Source organism: Drosophila simulans, chromosome 3L (assembly GCF_016746395.2).
Source record: "Drosophila simulans strain w501 chromosome 3L, Prin_Dsim_3.1, whole genome shotgun sequence".
NCBI classification, from domain to species: domain Eukaryota; kingdom Metazoa; phylum Arthropoda; class Insecta; order Diptera; family Drosophilidae; genus Drosophila; species Drosophila simulans.
In genome coordinates this window covers 3885843-3902640 of record NC_052522.2, presented here as the reverse complement: position 1 = coordinate 3902640, position 16798 = coordinate 3885843, and the positions used below count along the sequence as shown (strand labels likewise).

Sequence of the window (16798 nt, the reverse complement as noted above, 5' to 3'; positions counted from 1 at the left end):
AAAAGGGGGCATTTTTGGGGCTAAAGAGGTATGGTATGAAAGGTGGAAGGGAAGCAAGCGTGGATACACTGCAACATATTTTCAAGATATTTCAAAATGGTTCAAGAAACTTCTTAAGCTGAAATGAGCAGCCTTAAAAATTATTTAAAAAGTAGTAAGTAAAGTGCATGCATAAAGCAATTTCCCTGTAATTCCTGCAAATCGATGGCAACATTTCTCTCTCTGTTCGGATGCTGCTACCCATGAGTAATTGGCCCGGCAAAAGTTCGCTGGAGTCGAGTCGGATTTAAGCTTGGCCGTTGGCCGATCTAGCCTGAGTCTCGAGTCTGGAGTCGCGTCGATCGCAGTCCGCCATCAAATCGCGTGAGGTTCACAATAGAATATAGCCATGGTCAAGACATCCGCCAGCCTGGGAAAGAGCATCTTGCTGGGAGCTCTGGTGTTCCTCGCAGTACTCGCACTTCTCACCGAGGGTAAGTGGCATGCCAGAAATATGATGTACTTTTGCGGGCACTAAATACTTAATATTAATGGCACATCTGCTTGAAATATTATTCGCGGCTATTGTTTTGGGATGAGAGACGAAAACAGGTTTTTCGAGCGCCAGAACCGCCGGCCAGTGGCGTAGTTACTGGGGATCTTGGGGCACAGAGCTCTCTGTTTCTCCGCTCGTTAGTCATAATTACGCTTTGTCGTGATTCAAGGCTTCCGGGTGTATGTCATAGCCAAGGCGGCGCAGATTAACCAGCTGATAAGCCGAACAGCAACACAAATGGAAAAATGAAGCGAAACATAATTTAATGGCGTGTAATTAAACTCAACCCCCATCTCCTCCCTCCGCCCAACAGCGGCCCCCTTCCAGGAGCTGGAGCCCCGCAAAGGTCATGTGCCCGTCTACATTCGACATGGCGATGAGCCGCTCAGCGAAATCCATCCAGGACTGGCCGAGGCCTTCAAGGAGGGCGAATCGCAGGTGAGTCCAAAGGAACTTTACTGCTGGTTAAGGATTATTATAAGTCCTTTTGCCTTATGTTTATTAGCTAGTTAAAATTAGTTTTTACAATACAAATAGATCGCTAGATTGAGCTCAGATACATTCTAATGTTCTCTTTAATTTCAATTTTTTTTTTAATTATATATATTTTCATGCTTTTTCTAGTCATATATAAGTATATTTTATTCAGTTTGATTCGTTTATATGAAAACCCCTTGGATTTACCATCGTTTTGCTGCTTTTTCCGCAGAGTCTCGTCACCGAATCTCCCCAGGCGGAAACTACAAACCCACCAACCACATCCGATGCTCCCGCTCCCGCTCCGTCCAGCTCCACGGTATCGGATATAGCCAGCTTTGAGGCCATCAAAGGAAAGACGGATTAAGGAATTGAATAAATTCAAAAATTGCTGCTTAAACTTATTTAGTCTACGAGTTAAGTCCATCAAACGAAAGCCCCTAAGGTCTGGTGACAAATCAGCAGGCAAATGCTGTATATTTAAACACGAAATAAACATTTAAACTAAATACATTATGTGCAAAATATTTAAAAAGGGGAAATTGGCCTTAAATTGGTTACTTTTTTTAACCAACTATTTCACCATTAAATAAGGGTTTGATATTCTATATTTTACAAAACGAAAGCCCACTTAGCTCTTGCTTTAAATCAATGTTATGAGTTGGCGAGTTCAAAAAGGTCCTGACCCTGTTTAAAATAAACTTGAAAGTGTTCTCCAACTTAATTATTTGTACAATTTGCAAAATTACCGGGCACGTTAAGTCGCTTTAAACGATCCCATTCCCATTCGACGCAGCAGCATCGTCACCATCATCGCCATAACCAACCAGCCCAGGAATTGTGTGTCCTGTCTGGCGCGCTTAAATGAATTTCTGAATTTCTGTGGACCCGAGCTCGTTAAGAGCTGTGCAAGTTTCACACATTCAATGGAAATTATTCGGTCCTTTTGGGTTTCAGTTTCAGTTTCGGGTTCTGTTTCTGTTTCGGCTTCGAAGTCCTCGAAGCTCGTCGCTGGAATCGCCTTGGAGCTTTGAGTGTGATTTACTTGTTGTGCCCATTAGGGAGTAGCGGGCACCCCTCGAATGGGAGGAAGGACACCCAGGAACCCGGACACCCCAAAGACCAGGACCCAGTCCTGGCCAGGAAGCTGTGTGGCGCAAACGTTCGTAATTAATATAATGGCAACGGCTGGGCCGAGTAAAACTCCAAAATGGCCTACACACGTTGCGGTTCGGCTTTGTTTGGGGCATGGGGAGAATGGGTCTTGGAGGATTTTTTGGCCCGTCCTGGCTACTGGCTGATTGGGGGCGATCACAAATTGTTGTTTCATTGTCTCACAGCCCGGCTGTCTAACGAGCAATAAAACTAAATACATACACATAAAGTTAATTATAAAAGGGCAAAGGAAATTGGAAGGTCCCAGACTATTGAGCTGTACGATGCAAGTGATGGATTAACCAAGATGGAGTGGAGTGTCCTTCGCGGCGCTTTGCGGGATGGGGGGAGCTTTATCTGCAGACGAAATCGGGCTGCAATCAAGAGGGCATTAAAAGGAAGGCAAAAATACTTTGCGTAGAAGGAGGGCTAGCAAAAAAAGTGGCTGTATAAAGGAAAAGCCAAGGGAAAAACCACCAGAAGAAATGCCACAAAAAAGCGACGAAAACTATGCGTAGTAAAAGCGAATTTTATGGAGCATCCTCGTTTAAGAAACAGCTCCTGAATTTAAATTTCTCTGCGTACAATCACACATATAAGCGAGTATTTGCACACGCACACAGATACACCAACGCACACACACACACACACACTGGCTGCCAGGACCGTGTTCTTGTATCATTGTGTGCGTTCGAGCGCATTCAACCTCAAAATGAATAATTGCATATGCTTCAATGATTTGCGACTTTATTCGAGAGCGCAAGCTTCTCGCAAGCTGCTCCTCGGCTCCTCGGCACCTCCGTTCGCCAACTGCCAATACTTTAAAGTTAAAGGCCAGGAGTTCAATTGCAGGACCTAAGGACATGGCAGATGAGAATGAGCCACCAGTGCCCGAACCATCCGGGCTAATTTGATAATTGCCCGGCTTAATTGCGTGGCACTTAAACAATAATCAAGTTAACGGTTATGCCGGCGATTATCGCCATTTTTACACCGATGCCAATACTAAGGATTATTGGCTGCCCATTAACAGGAGCAGCAATTCCAATCCGAGTCCCCCTCCAGTCCGGTTCTCAATTCGATTCCGTCCAATCCAATGACACTCGTACACAGCCAGAAAGACTTGGAGATCGGGAGATGTTTGATTTTGAATTGTAAACATAACTAATGAATAACATATACAGATTATCGTAGTAAGCATCTATCTATATTACATTATCCAATCTTGTTGCCTTTCCAATTAGAATTCCAGTCTAGATGTCAAAGATCATTCAGAACAATGTTACATCTACCGAAAATTGTCGACTTGCTGGCTGAGCTGCAAAAGCAGGAGAAGGAAATTCAAGAGATGATTCTCGAGGAGAGCTTCGCCAGTCCAGAACAGCGACTAGTCCAACTGGAATCGGTCACATCACGGATGCATCAATACCATTCAAGGCGCGAGGATATTCTACTGAGTTTGGAGGAGGAGCTAGGCAAATATGAGTACTCCACGCGGGTGGTGAAGCGCGTTGCCCAGATGCACATCCAGTTGAAATCGTCCAACAAGGCACTGGACTTCCTGTACAAAATCAACATCTGCTCCATCTGCGATTTGAAATGTGAGTCGCACGGCAGGCATTCCATGGTGTCCCTGCGTTGTGGCCACCTCTTCGGGCGCCACTGCATCAACAATGTCCTGCGGGAGAGCTCGCGGTGCCCCACCTGCTCGCGGGCAGCTCGTCAGCACGAAGTCCGCAGGATCTACGGCTTACACTTTTATCCTATTTAAGCTGCGTTGAATTTTTTAACTCCTGTTGCTATTAATTCAGTTATATTTTTTTCTTATGAAACATGAATCTTACGCATCCTTAGTGACAATAAAATTTGCAGAATGGAAAGTATTTTCAAATTTAAATTAAACTCGATTCTATTTTTGCCAGTGCTGGGGCAACTTTATTGGGTTTAATGTGAGCACATTTTCGCCAACGAGCGGGCTCCTCTATTTGCCACCCAGGAGTCCACCCAAGATGCCACCGCCGCCGCTGCTGCTGCCGCCTCCGGTGATGCCGGGTATGGAAATGAGATTGCCCAGCAATGGGTTGCCATTTAAAGTGAGCAGGCAGCTGTCAAAGCAATTGCACGAAAAGGAGCAGATATATGAGCGAGAATATCCCGCAGAACTCAACCGGAAGTTGCCACTTACCGCAGATCCAGCCGGATGACGTACTGACAGGCCCATTCCCGCAGGCACTGCAACGCGGAGCAGAGAGATCGGGAGTTCGGTTTAAAGCTGTCCGAGGGATTTATTTAATCCGCACTTACCCGTAAAGCTTCGGGAGAAGGACGCGGGCAAGTGCCGCCGACTGCTCCGCCACCACCATCCCCACTTCCGCTTCCTCCGCCGCCGCCACCTCCACCACTGCCGCTGCCTCCGCCACCGCCACCGCCACTGCCACCTCCTCCTCCACCTCCGCCACCTCCTTCTTTGGGATAAACAGGAACAGGAACTGGCACAGGAACTGGCACCGGAACAGGCACTGGCACCTTCTTGATCGGAGTGGGCTGCTGCTCCCAGGGATTCTAAAGGATGCCAATCTAAAGTAGCACCAAAACTAGATCTTCAACGCCCCAGCTTACATTGTGAGCCAAGGCCAGGGATATTAGTCCTAGCACAGCTAGGGATATAACTAATTTCCTCATCTCAGCTCCAGTCACTTGAAAGTCGCGCACTGATAATGGACATAATGCCTCAAATCGCTTTATATATACTTCCAGATCCCACAGGTGTTTCTATATGTGGGTCATGCAACAGTATCAATGGGATAATCCACTTTCATTTACGATGTGTAATAACAGCTTATTACAACAATAAATCTGTGGTGCACTACTTAAAAAAGAAACATACGATTCAGCTACTTGATATAATTAAAGAAAAACGGAAAATACATTGCAATCAATATAAATATTTCCAAAATTACTAATTTTGATTCTTATAAATAATACCATATAATAAAAATACTTTCATTAATAAATTGTATCTAACCTGTGTTTAAAATAAAAAATCAAAATTATTTAGAGTTTTGAAAAAGTTAAACAGTGGCAATCAAAAGACTGGCAACGCCGAATCGGTTAACAACACCATCGCTTATTCACGATCTGGCAGCTTTACTGCCCGTTTCGCTTGCCGCCAAATTCAAAATCCCGCATTATAGTGAACTAATGCGAGTGTAACACCACATAAATTGCGCATAGCTACCAACTTATAAAAACAATAATAAAACAACTTCTTCTCCATTGATTTTCTATATATATTTCAATTAATTTGATAATCATAAATATTTTATTTATTCGCCATGCAAACCATGTACAATTACATAAATAGGTAGGTTCATTTCAATTTCAATTTGTGGTTTTTAGTGGTTTCGTGTACTGTCTGTGTTTCTGGTTTGGCAACTAGTCGTATAATATGTAAGTATATATAAGTTACGAGAACTAATTGTACAATAATTCATCTAATAATACCGCTGTGTATAAGAGTAATATGAACGATCGCTTGCTAGTTGATTAGTATACGTAAGACAATATCATTACCGTTGGCAATACAAATATCAATGGCGTAATTGATCTGCGCGAGAACGGGCGCAGCTTAAAAGAGGAGAAACTCACATCCAAAATCGAGACTCCTGCTCGTAATTCCTAGTTCCATTGTACAGGTAGGTGAGGCTAACCATGCTAATCATGTTCGAAACATTCAACTGACTTAACTTGACTTTTTGAGCAGTGTTCTTGTGGACAGGTGGGTGATTGTTTTGGTGTAGCAAAGCATAGGGGCCAAAAGTAATCTCCTTTTTGTGAATTCAATATGTAATTTAAAAAGTAACAGCAATTGCAGGTATTTTTTAGGAAAGTTGTAGTGATATTTGTAGCCCTTTTATGCCATTTACTATTTGAAATGTGTTTACACTTTTCGCTTCGTTTTAGCATGTTTAAAAAATGAATTGAAATAGTTTCTGCATATATTATTAGTATGGCAATATTTGTATAATAATCTTTTTTGAGTACATTGTATTAAATCCTTTGATTCTTGCGGCTCTAAATTGGTTGAAAAAAAATCGGACTATTAGTTTTAAAAAGTCAATTGCATATGTACTGCTTTTCTTTTAGGGATATGCAATCAGTTTGTTAGCCAAATGAAAATATATTCTATATGTTCGATAGATTACTTTTCGTCCATATGGCGACCTTGCTGGCCCACCGATTCACCCACCCACCCATCTGTGATTTGTATTACTTTTTGCTTAATTCGCAGTCGTGTGCTAAACGGGGTGGTCGTGTGGAATCCATAAATCAGTGGAGCGCTTAGCGTCCGAATCCAAATCCGAATCCGCAGCTGCACTGCCCCGGCGATTCTCAGGTGCACTGCATCTTCTTGCAGTTGCACAGCCACTTGATGATCCTGGCATTCCGCTCGACAATCGACGGCGGTTCCGAGGGTCTATACGCCTGAGTGGCCTGCGGCTGGGTTTCTGTGCTGTCCGGCAATCGCATCGAGTCCACGGTGCTCACGTCCGAGAAGAAAACAGTGCTGGAATCATCGGAGGCGTCATCCGTCTCCGAGTGGTGCCTCCTCGGTTGGCTGTAGATCTCGTGGAAGGCCTCGTCGTTCAGTCCCAGGCGATCGAAGAACTTCTCCAGCTCCGAAATGCTGGCATTCAGAGCCTCCCTTTCCATGTCCAAGCTATTGTGGTACACCTCCGAGGAGAAACCTTTGGGGAAAAAGACATTCTCGTGGTCCACGCTGCCCCTATGCTGTTTGTAGGCGGCCAGGACGCCGCTGGCCGTGCCCATTCCTCCTGAACCTGGTGCTACGAGACCACCTCCTGATCCTGGTGGTCCTCCCATTTCTACAGAAAGATTATGAAGAAATGATAATTTACACAAATGCGAATCTCAATTCCTACCTCCTTGAACTGGCAGCCGATTCCTGTTCTTGAAGCGGATGCACCGCTGCCTCTTGAACTGAATGGGCGGTGGACTGATGTCGTCCACGGATGGCGCCGATCCGGGGCTCTGGACCAGCGAGCTCTGCGAGTGATTGATGCTCGTGTAGCCCTGCGAACTGGTGTGCAGCTGCTGGCTGGAGGAGCTCGAGTATCGTGGCGTCTGGGTCTTGAGCCTGGGCGATGGCGGCGTCGGGGTGTAGTCATCCTGAAAGGCTTCTGGAACCTCCGGAGTGGGCGTGAAGTTCAGCAGATAATCCGAGCCCATTGTGGTGTCCTGTTTGCAGCGGCAATCCAAGCACTCCGTATTCCGACCACCACCCATGCCGGAATAATCGCCGGCGGGCGTCACATAGCCACAGTAGGAGTTGGCACTGTGCTGTGTGGACGAGCCACTGTCCCTGCGAGTGGCGGCCACCAGGGTGCAGCAGTTCTTGATCGTACCGCTTGCCGGAGCCGCACTGCCGGCCACTTCCCGCTGTCGCTCCCGCTTGTAGCAGGGCTCGCTGCGATGGGTGTAGTGACCGGAACTGCCGCCGGAGTCACGGTTTATCGAGGACTCGCCGGCGGACTTGATCGATCGATTGCCACGGCTGCAGCAGCTCAGGATCTCGCTGTGCGGCGAGTGTCGGCTTATCTGGGTGTGCAGATCCGGCAGCGACTTGTGGCTATTGATGTTGAAGTCGCCGGAGGGATAGGGCGCACTGCGATCCTCGCCCGTGTTGGGAACCTCATGGGAGTGCGAGTACGAACGCTGGTAGTTGTATCTGTTAGATGGTAAAAGGGTATCAATCAATGCAGTTCAACTACAGATACATTTGTTTAAAATGTGCTTGCGTAGTCATAAGTCAATGAAATTTTCAAATATTTTCAACTAAATCATATAACCTTACCTATATCGATCGTTATGAGCCTGTCCCGACTTTGCAGCATACTCGGCGGGCGGGCTAATGGGTCGATAGTTCTCGGTAAGGACGAGGGGTTCCTCGCCATCCCGCCCGAAGCCGTGGGACGTGGGCATGTAGAGGGGCGGCGGGATCCTCAGGGCGCCCGCCTGACCGCCCATCTCCTCCTCGCCGTAGTCCGTGGGCAGTAGCTCCGCACTGCCGTCGCTCATCTCGTGGCGCCTCAAGGTGCCGCCGTTGCGCTCCTTGCCCGACTCCGAGCCCAGCAGCATGCGCAGCTTGTGCTGCAGGAGGTTGTTGTTCACGGCAGCGCCTCCGTTTCGTCCTTGACCTTGGCCTTGGGCGTGGCGGGAGTGCGGGTGGTGCTGGTGTGGGTGGGGATGGTGGTTGTGCAGGTACTGCTGTTGCTGCTGCTGCTGCTGTTGTTGCTGCTGCTGCACCTGCTGTTGCACCTGCTGCTGCCGACTGAGATTGAGGCTCATGTACCGCCTGTCCTCCAGGTCGTAGTGGTGACCATGCGATTCCTCCGGCCGACGACCTCTTTTCCCACTAGCTCCGTTGTTACCGCCTCCATTGCGATAGCTCGCCTGCTGCAGTCGCTCGAAAACCGCCTCGGATTTAATGTAGAACGGCTTGGACTCCGCCAGCAGCTCCACGGCGGATTTCCTCTTGCTGTAATGCCTGCTGCCCGTGTGATAGAAGGCGTTGTGATGACCCCAGTAGTTCCGGCTGGCCGCCGCCGTTTCTGGCAGCGCGGAAGCGGATAGTGGTCGCTGTCCGCCGGAGGAGGACATTCCGTAGGCGTAACTCGCATCCGCCATACCGCCTCCACCGCCGAATATCTGCTGACTGGTGGCATACAGTGTCTGACTGGCGGTCCTCGAGTACTTGGGCATGGTCGGGTAGGCGGAGGAGGGCGTGGACCCGTGGTGACCACCTGGAGAACTGCTGCCATTGCAGGATCGCTGTCGCGGACTGCTGCATCCATGTACCACAGCCGCCATTATTGATATGGCCTCTAGGTTCTAGATTCTCCGAGATTTGGTTTGGGTTTTCGTGTAATCCTTGGATTCCCTTGTGCAGGTGTTGCTGCAGGTGTCACCTGCTGTTCCTCCCACTTTTTTCCGCCCCTCAGCTTTTCTGCTGGCCCCGATTGCAGGGGATGTGAGCTGGGGTCCGGGTTTTGTGGCATGCGCAGTGGTCGGCGTGCTGCGTATACTGAAATTACAATACAATAATTTTCAGCTAACCAAGGCTCGACGGCAGTCACCTTCTACACCTCCATGGCAATCCGAAAAACTAGACCAGACCAAGGCGAAACCAATGAGCCAGCGACGACACGCACTTGGTCGCAGGAGCAAGTGGAAGTGGTTGCTCTGTCGTGACTTGGTGTAGTCACTACCCAAGGAGTATTTATAGATTGCAGCGCACTTTCACTTCGATCCTTCAGGGGACTGGGAGTTATAACGAACTAGGGGTTTTCCATTATGCACTTTAATCTAATTTTTCAGCCAATTAGCACTTTTTAGGAGCCAGTAGTTACTCGATGGAGTGATTTTTTTCTCGGCTCGGAGCACACATCCACAAATTCCTCGGGTGGGAACTCACCAGGCGCTTCGAAAATTCCTTCACTTGTGCGACGGTGGCAAGGTCTGGTACATTGTGCCTCTTTGAATAACAGATGTTGTGCCGCTTCCAATGTGTTCCGTCCTCCCAGAAAGCTCCAGCTCCGCTCATGCGCCCCACACAGAATACCCCAGGCAAAGCTTTTTCTGGTCTCAAAGGTGTGGTGCTCAGCCGGAATTCCATTTTATCCTGGAGTCATGGAAGTTACTAGAGAAATTCCGTTGCTTTGTTTAATGTTCCATGAAATATGAATTTAAGGATAATTTGGAGAAGATATATGATAATTAACCAGCTTATATAAGTTAAAACATATAAATATATAATATATATAAACCACATAGATAACTTCTGTACTGACAAATTTGAAAAACCGTTTCAAAAGTGATACCATAGTTGGACCTTATCTTCCCGCCAATTTTGGCCAGCTTTTCGAGCTTCTCAGAGCTTTTTTCAGAACTTTGAAAGAGAGCTCCATCGAGATTCGATTCAGTTCGGTCAGTCAGCGAACAACTGTGGAACGGTCAAGATGTCCAGCAAAATTCCCTACGTGAAGCACAACAATGGCACCCAAATCCAGTCCATCGGACTGGGCACCTATACGGTAAGATAACGCCGTGGAGATCACGTCTTCGATGGTTATCAGTTGGGAACAGACCATATCCCATTATAAAACGATCCGCCCTTTCAGTCGCTTGGAGGCGATTGCGAGCGGGCCACGCTGCATGCGATTGATGTGGGCTACCGGCACATAGACACCGCCTACTTCTACGAGAACGAGAATGAGGTGGGTGCAGCTGTCCAGCGGAAGATTGCCGAGGGCGTCATCAAGCGGGAGGACATCCATATCACCACCAAGGTGGGTTCTGTTTAGTCAATTATGAAAAGCACATCATACTGAAATGGAATTCTCTAATCCCAGTTATGGTGCCACTTCCATGAGCCGGAGAGGGTGGAGTACGCCTGCCGCAAGACTCTGCAGAACTTTGGACTGCAGTACGTGGATCTCTATCTGATGCACTGGCCCTACTCCTACGTCTACCGCGGCGACAACGAGATGATGCCCACCGATGCCAAGGGAGAGGTGGAACTCAAGTGAGTTTTTAATTTAGTCAATTACTTTTCTAATGAGGGTGCGTTTCGTTTGTATTTGCTTGACTCTTAACGAACAAATTACAGCGATATCGATTACCTGGACACCTGGCGTGCCATGGAGAAGCTCGTGGAACTGGGCCTGACCAAGAGCATCGGCGTATCCAATTTCAACTCGGAACAGTTGACTCGCTTGCTGGCCAACTGCAAGATCAAGCCAATCCACAATCAGGTGCGTCAATTGTGGTTTTGGCTTGGGTTTCATATTCCTAATAGCCCATTTTCCAGATCGAGTGTCATCCAGCGCTCAACCAGAAGAAATTGATTGCTCTGTGCAAGAAGAATGACATTGTGGTGACCGCCTACTGTCCCCTGGGAAGACCCAATCCAGCAGAGAAGACGCCCAAATACATCTATGATGCCAAGGTTCAGGCCATTGGGGACAAGTACAAGAAGTCCACCGCCCAAGTGGTGCTCCGATATCTGGTAGGGATTACGAACTAGGTTTTATGAGCAAGAAAATCATTTATTAACATTATGTTTATCGAAATAGATTGAGATTGGAACCATTCCATTGCCAAAGTCATCCAATCCCAAGCGCATCGAGGAGAACTTCAAGATCTTCGACTTCCAGCTGGATGCTGAGGATCACGCCGTTCTGGATTCCTACAACACCGGAGAACGTCTGATCCCCATGACCCACGCCATCAAGAGCAAGAACTATCCATTTAACATCGAGTTTTGAACTGGAAAGCAGGAGCAATTTTTGATATTAATTAAAGTGGTTGTTAAATCTGATATTTTGTGTAGATATATGTTTTTTAAAAATATACACCAATAATAATTATTTTTGAAATCTTATTTCATGTTCAATTATTTATATTTATTTTGGAGATTTTTATATAAAAAGCACACTTATTTCTTTTACATAATATCGCCTCATTTTTACTTTTAAGTATTTTGATAGTGCTTATATTTACCTAATTCTTCTATTTTAGTCTTATCACTTGAACTGTTACTTATTCGCAGTCAAGGGCGTGGCAAATATTTTAAAGGGGTATAAAATATAATAAGCATTTCAAGTCACATATGAAAAGAATCAATCGAACTCATTTTGTGATTATATTATTAAAACAATACCCTTTTTTGGGCACCCCTGCTGAACATTTAATGATTTGAGAGAGAGCTTTCGCTCGATCATCTAGTTTTTAAAAGAGGCTTGGCATGGAAAATTCCACTTAATCAAGATCATTTGGTCTAATACTATTTCAGCAACACTTGTCTGAATTCAATTATTCACAACTGCAAGGCAGATTGCAAAAATGAAAAGCTATAAAAGGGAAAAGAATATAAACAAGCCCACATGTAATAAGTAAATAAACAAAACTAGCGATAAAGTTAACCGAATGAGCTTTGCGCGCCACTCAACTATCAAACTATCGATAAATGTTTTTCAAAAGTGTTCCCACATATTTCTAAATGGGATTTTACAAAAGTTTTGGATCATTTAAATAAATTATGTGTTAGATTTATCCTAATTAAAACATTAAAATATTACATTTAATATATTAGTTAGCACATGTAGAATCTACTCTCCTTGCTTCGCTATAAACTATTTCCAAGTTTCTCTGCCAGCTTGACCGTGTTTTTTATCTGCAAATGCAAAAGGTCTTTTGAAGGTTCTATGGGCCCATTCGAAAACCTTATAACAGAGGTGCAACGAGTAACTCAGGCATTCAGTGTTCAACTTTGTAACCGCGAAGATGACCGGGAAAGTGGAGTACTACTTTAAGCACAACGACGGAACCCATATCCAGGGAATCGGACTGGGCACCTTCGCGGTATGACATTGAGTGGTTGATCATAGCAGATCCGATACGGATCAGGAATGTTGCTTATCAGTCACCGGGTTAACGTCACTTGAAGAACCGCTAACGTTATTGATGACTTGTGATTTCAGTCGACGGAAGGCGATTGCGAACGGGCTGTTCTCCACGCGATTGATGTGGGCTACCGGCACATAGACACCGCCTACTTCTACGGAAATGAGGCCGAAGTGGGTGCGGCAGTTCGGAAGAAGATTGACGAAGGCGTCATCAAGCGGGAGGACATATTCATCACCACCAAGGTCAGTTGGCACGGGGCTATGGTATCCACATCATAAACTAATCCCGGAGTGGCCACATATTTCCGCAGCTCTGGTGCAACTTCCATGAACCGGAAAGGGTGGAGTACGCCTGCCGAAAGACCTTGAAGAACATTGGCCTGGATTACGTTGACCTCTATCTGATTCACTGGCCTTTCTCCTATAAATATCGCGGTGATAACGAACTGATTCCCAAAGATGCCAATGGAGAGGTGGAACTTGTGTGAGTGAAATGAATAATATATGAAATATTTCAAATCGATTGCCACTTACAAGTGATTGTGAAATGCGCCTTCTGTTATCTGTAATCTTACTATGCCGTTTACTTACTCTAAACTACAGGGACATTGATTACCTGGACACTTGGGGCGCCATGGAGAAGTTGGTTGACCTGGGCCTGACCAAGAGCATCGGAGTGTCCAATTTCAACGAGGAGCAGCTGACGCGCCTCTTGGCCAACTGCAAAATCAAGCCAATCCACAATCAGGTAACCCAGTCACACGGAATTTCCGCCAGTTTCTTAATTCATATTGTTCTTCCTGCAGATTGAGGTCCACCCCGCGTTGGATCAGAAGAAACTGATTGCCCTGTGCAAGAAGAATGGAATCCTGGTGACCGCCTTCAGTCCCCTGGGCAGGCACAATGCCGAGCTGAGGACGCCCACCTTCATGTACGATGGCAAGGTTCAGGCCATCGCAGACAAGTACAATAAGTCCATTGCCCAAGTGCTGATCCGATATGTGGTAAGGATTTCGGATTTACATAGGCCTTATGATCAATCGGATCTCTCATTATGACAACTTATTCCAGATTGAGCTGGGAACCATCCCGCTGCCCAAGTCCTCCAATCCCAAGCGCATCGAGGAGAACTTCAATGTCTTCGACTTCAAGCTGGATGCTGAGGATCATGCCATTCTGGACTCGTATCACAATGGAGAGCGTGTTGCTCATGCTCGACAAGCCATCAAGAGCAAATACTATCCCTTTAACGTGTATAGTGCTTGTTTTTAATACAACAAATATATTTAAGTTATTATGATTAATAAATTAATGAAAACCCATGTACGGGAATACCCAAAAGCAAGAAGAGAATTTCTAACGTCATTTACAATCGGTAAGTATTTTAAGTAAGTGTTTTGTATTTGTCTTTTTTAGTCTTATCAACACAAGTACTTCCCATTGATATTCACATGGATTGGTTCATAAATCTTAAAGCGCGGCACATTTTTGTTCCAGTCATTCAGTTATTTTTTAGAGAAGGTATATATTTCTTAATGAGAAAATTAAAAAATTGATCTACTTTTACAACAAAAGTGAAAACTTTTAATTTTGATTGTTTCTAAAACGAAGTTGTACCCTTATCTTAAAGCACAATAGAACAGATAATAGAAAATAAGGTAGCGGATCACATTATGAAAGTCAACTTGCGCCTAGTTTGTCAAGTTCTCGATAAGAAAAATATAGGAAATAGATTGTTGTACCAGCTAACTATGAAAACAGGAAATGATATGTTTTTCTTTCAATTAAATTCTACCAATGTAAGTATCATTACAACCAGTTTTTATTCTGCAGTTAAAATAATATTGAAATGATAAATCGCATGAATTGAAATGAGTTACAGCGAATATTTTGAATTTCAATCGCGCGGTATTTTGTAACGGCTTACAGTATATTTGCTTGCTGTAAGAAATATCGATAGAGCGGTCGCCGAAAGATATCGATAAGTATTTATTTACTCGTGTAAATATTCTTTGATATTTTTATGTGCGCACATCCATAACAAATATCCTTGCAAATCGCCGGGAACACGACGAATTGCAGGTAAACAAGATGCCAGCAGTACGTGGCCATTACCGCAACGAAGATTACGTGGAGTAGCAACAGCAGGAGGAGTAAGTGCACCCAGCGGAAGCAAGTAAATCCGTCCATTTGCCGGAAACCAGAGCGTAGCCAGCCGGAAAAGTAGAGCAGACTCTCCCAGAAATCGATGCCCCACTGCCACACAATGGTCTATATGCGAATTGTGCTGACAACCTTGGTGACCATTACGTGTCTGCTGGGGGACAACTTCGTGGAGCTGACCCAGCATCCATTGCTGAAGGCCCTGGCCGACAATGCCACCCATGCGGCCATTGGAGCACTCACGGGAATCACGTTCGCCACACAATTCTACGAGCGCACCTCGCAGTTGTTCGGCTGGATATTGATTTTCACCTGCTTCGTTGTGTCATCGTTCATTGACTTGGACCACTTTGTGGAGGCTCGTTCCCTGTATTTGGAGGTGAGTTGCAGTAACCAGGAGAAACAATTATAACCAAGTTTCCACAACTCGCACGCAGGATGCCACCAATCTGTCGAAGAGGCCCTTCCTCCACTGCTCCAGCATTATAGTGGTCATGCTGCTGTTCTACATGTGCACCGCCTGTTTGAACTACTTCCGGACCAGCCTAATGCTGGGATCCCTACTCTGTGCCTTCATCACACACCACACCAGGGACGCCGTGCGGCGGGGCTACTGGCTGTGCCCGCTGGGCCACACGGACAGGATGCCCCAGCTGGCCTACATATTGACCACCATCCTGACGCCCCATCTGCTGGGCTGCCTGCACAACGTGTGCCGCAGCGCCACCGTGCTCAACTTCCTGGGGCAGTACGTCAAGCTAAGCGAGGGCCAATACCGCAGCGGCTCCACTGCCAACTATCGCTACATGCAGGTCTAGGCTATGTGTAGGAACACTTTGTGATAATATTGCAAAACATCATCAAATGGTAAATGCAAATTGCTTTTCAAGCTTCAAGCGCTTTAAGATTAGAGATATAGAGATCGCCTAGAAACCCAGATACTTCCTCGCAACAGGACACAATTTTACACGGATCTACTACTAGAAGTACCTTTTTGAGGGAACTATGCTTCCCATCCAATTGATTTTTCTTTGTTAAGTAGCGTGTAGGTTTTTACTAGCATCTAACTAGAATACAGATAATATCCGGATATGTGATATGTAGTCCTTAGACAAACTAGAGTAACGAGCATAGCGCACAACGATATCTAATCGATTTTCAACTTCAACTCTGACTCTTGTACTTGTAGGCCATACGAATTTTAAGCTAATCGACTAATAAAATCAATCTAATTGCCTTACAACATCAGCCTTGCAATCACAATTAATCCCATTGGCTTACTTGGCCCACCTAAATTTTATTCGCTGTTTATTTGTGGGCCAAATTAGTTGCCGTTTACAAATTGGCCCTAATGGCTGGCATGGCTGCGAAGGAATCCCGTCATAAATCGACTTTTCTGCTTATTTTACCGATTCGTTCGGGCTATTTTTAAACGAATTTAATTTTAAATGTTCGCCATTATAAATAAATCACAATTTCGATCGAAAAAGTTCGCAAGGAACCAATAAAAAACATTGGTTTTTCGAAATTTTCCTACGCCTTTCGGCGGAAAATCGCTGTGTTTGCGGGTCAATAATTGGGTAATTAAACTTACACGTGCGATCAGACAGTGAAAACATTCTAGGGTATTGTCGGTCCCAGAATTTCCCACGCATGCCCATTAACAGCGACGCGAACAACAATAACAATAACAGCGGCTGAATCCGTTGGCAACACCCACGACCCAACATTTGTTTGACATACACTGAAAGAAAAAGCTAATTTATGGCGAAATAGTTATCTATATATATTCCAACTAATATTTTCACTTATATTACTTAACTTTCTTCATAAAGAAATGAGATCGGTTTGATTAAATGGTATATTCAAATATATCGTAATTTGATATGTACTAATTAAGCATTTGTTTATAACATGTATACACTTAGAGGAATTTTACGATTATATTATGCCGAACCACTTAAGGATTATAATGTCATTA

The 16798-nt window shown here is 45.3% G+C and overlaps 7 protein-coding genes across 8 annotated transcripts; 5 read left to right on the top strand and 2 right to left on the bottom strand.

The window, feature by feature from the left end:
• The first annotated feature begins 293 nt into the window (after nt 1-293).
• On the top strand, nt 294-1521 carry LOC6736690. Its single transcript, XM_016170265.3, has 3 exons — nt 294-473; nt 849-973; nt 1245-1521. The coding sequence occupies exons 1-3, from the start codon at nt 389-391 to the stop codon at nt 1377-1379; spliced, it is 345 nt and encodes a 114-aa protein (XP_016030307.1). The 5' UTR covers nt 294-388; the 3' UTR covers nt 1380-1521.
• A 1871-nt stretch (nt 1522-3392) lies between these two features.
• Nucleotides 3393-4035, top strand: LOC6736689 (E3 ubiquitin-protein ligase RFWD3). The gene has a single exon (XM_002083509.4). The coding sequence runs from the start codon at nt 3447-3449 to the stop codon at nt 3936-3938; it is 492 nt and encodes a 163-aa protein (XP_002083545.2). The 5' UTR covers nt 3393-3446; the 3' UTR covers nt 3939-4035.
• Nucleotides 4036-4074: 39 nt separating this feature from the next.
• LOC6736688 (ctenidin-1) lies at nt 4075-4891 on the bottom strand. The gene is made up of 4 exons (XM_002083508.4): nt 4787-4891; nt 4472-4729; nt 4353-4399; nt 4075-4272 (listed from the first exon to the last, which is right to left on the bottom strand). Exons 1-4 carry the CDS (start codon nt 4847-4849, stop codon nt 4149-4151), a joined length of 492 nt encoding a protein of 163 aa, XP_002083544.1. The 5' UTR covers nt 4850-4891; the 3' UTR covers nt 4075-4148.
• A 548-nt stretch (nt 4892-5439) lies between these two features.
• LOC6736687 lies at nt 5440-9739 on the bottom strand. 2 transcript variants are annotated; one of them, XM_016170811.3, is made up of 4 exons: nt 9325-9739; nt 8043-9272; nt 7111-7916; nt 5440-7053 (listed from the first exon to the last, which is right to left on the bottom strand). In XM_016170811.3, exons 2-4 carry the CDS (start codon nt 9056-9058, stop codon nt 6560-6562), a joined length of 2316 nt encoding a protein of 771 aa, XP_016030306.1. In that variant the 5' UTR covers nt 9059-9272; nt 9325-9739; the 3' UTR covers nt 5440-6559. The 2 variants fall into 2 exon arrangements, with proteins under 2 accessions (XP_016030306.1, XP_016030305.1); XM_016170810.3 differs by having other exon boundaries at nt 8043-9263.
• Nucleotides 9740-10147: 408 nt separating this feature from the next.
• On the top strand, nt 10148-11630 carry LOC6736686 (aldo-keto reductase family 1 member B1). Its single transcript, XM_002083506.4, has 6 exons — nt 10148-10281; nt 10369-10536; nt 10600-10772; nt 10857-11001; nt 11058-11255; nt 11323-11630. Exons 1-6 carry the CDS (start codon nt 10207-10209, stop codon nt 11512-11514), a joined length of 951 nt encoding a protein of 316 aa, XP_002083542.1. The 5' UTR covers nt 10148-10206; the 3' UTR covers nt 11515-11630.
• Nucleotides 11631-12460: 830 nt separating this feature from the next.
• LOC6736685 (aldo-keto reductase family 1 member B1) lies at nt 12461-13999 on the top strand. Its single transcript, XM_002083505.4, has 6 exons — nt 12461-12610; nt 12730-12897; nt 12966-13138; nt 13258-13402; nt 13461-13658; nt 13726-13999. The coding sequence occupies exons 1-6, from the start codon at nt 12533-12535 to the stop codon at nt 13924-13926; spliced, it is 963 nt and encodes a 320-aa protein (XP_002083541.1). The 5' UTR covers nt 12461-12532; the 3' UTR covers nt 13927-13999.
• Nucleotides 14000-14649: 650 nt separating this feature from the next.
• Nucleotides 14650-16065, top strand: LOC27206254 (transmembrane protein 267). Its single transcript, XM_016170266.3, has 2 exons — nt 14650-15196; nt 15255-16065. Exons 1-2 carry the CDS (start codon nt 14903-14905, stop codon nt 15633-15635), a joined length of 675 nt encoding a protein of 224 aa, XP_016030304.1. The 5' UTR covers nt 14650-14902; the 3' UTR covers nt 15636-16065.
• Nucleotides 16066-16798: the final 733 nt, after the last annotated feature.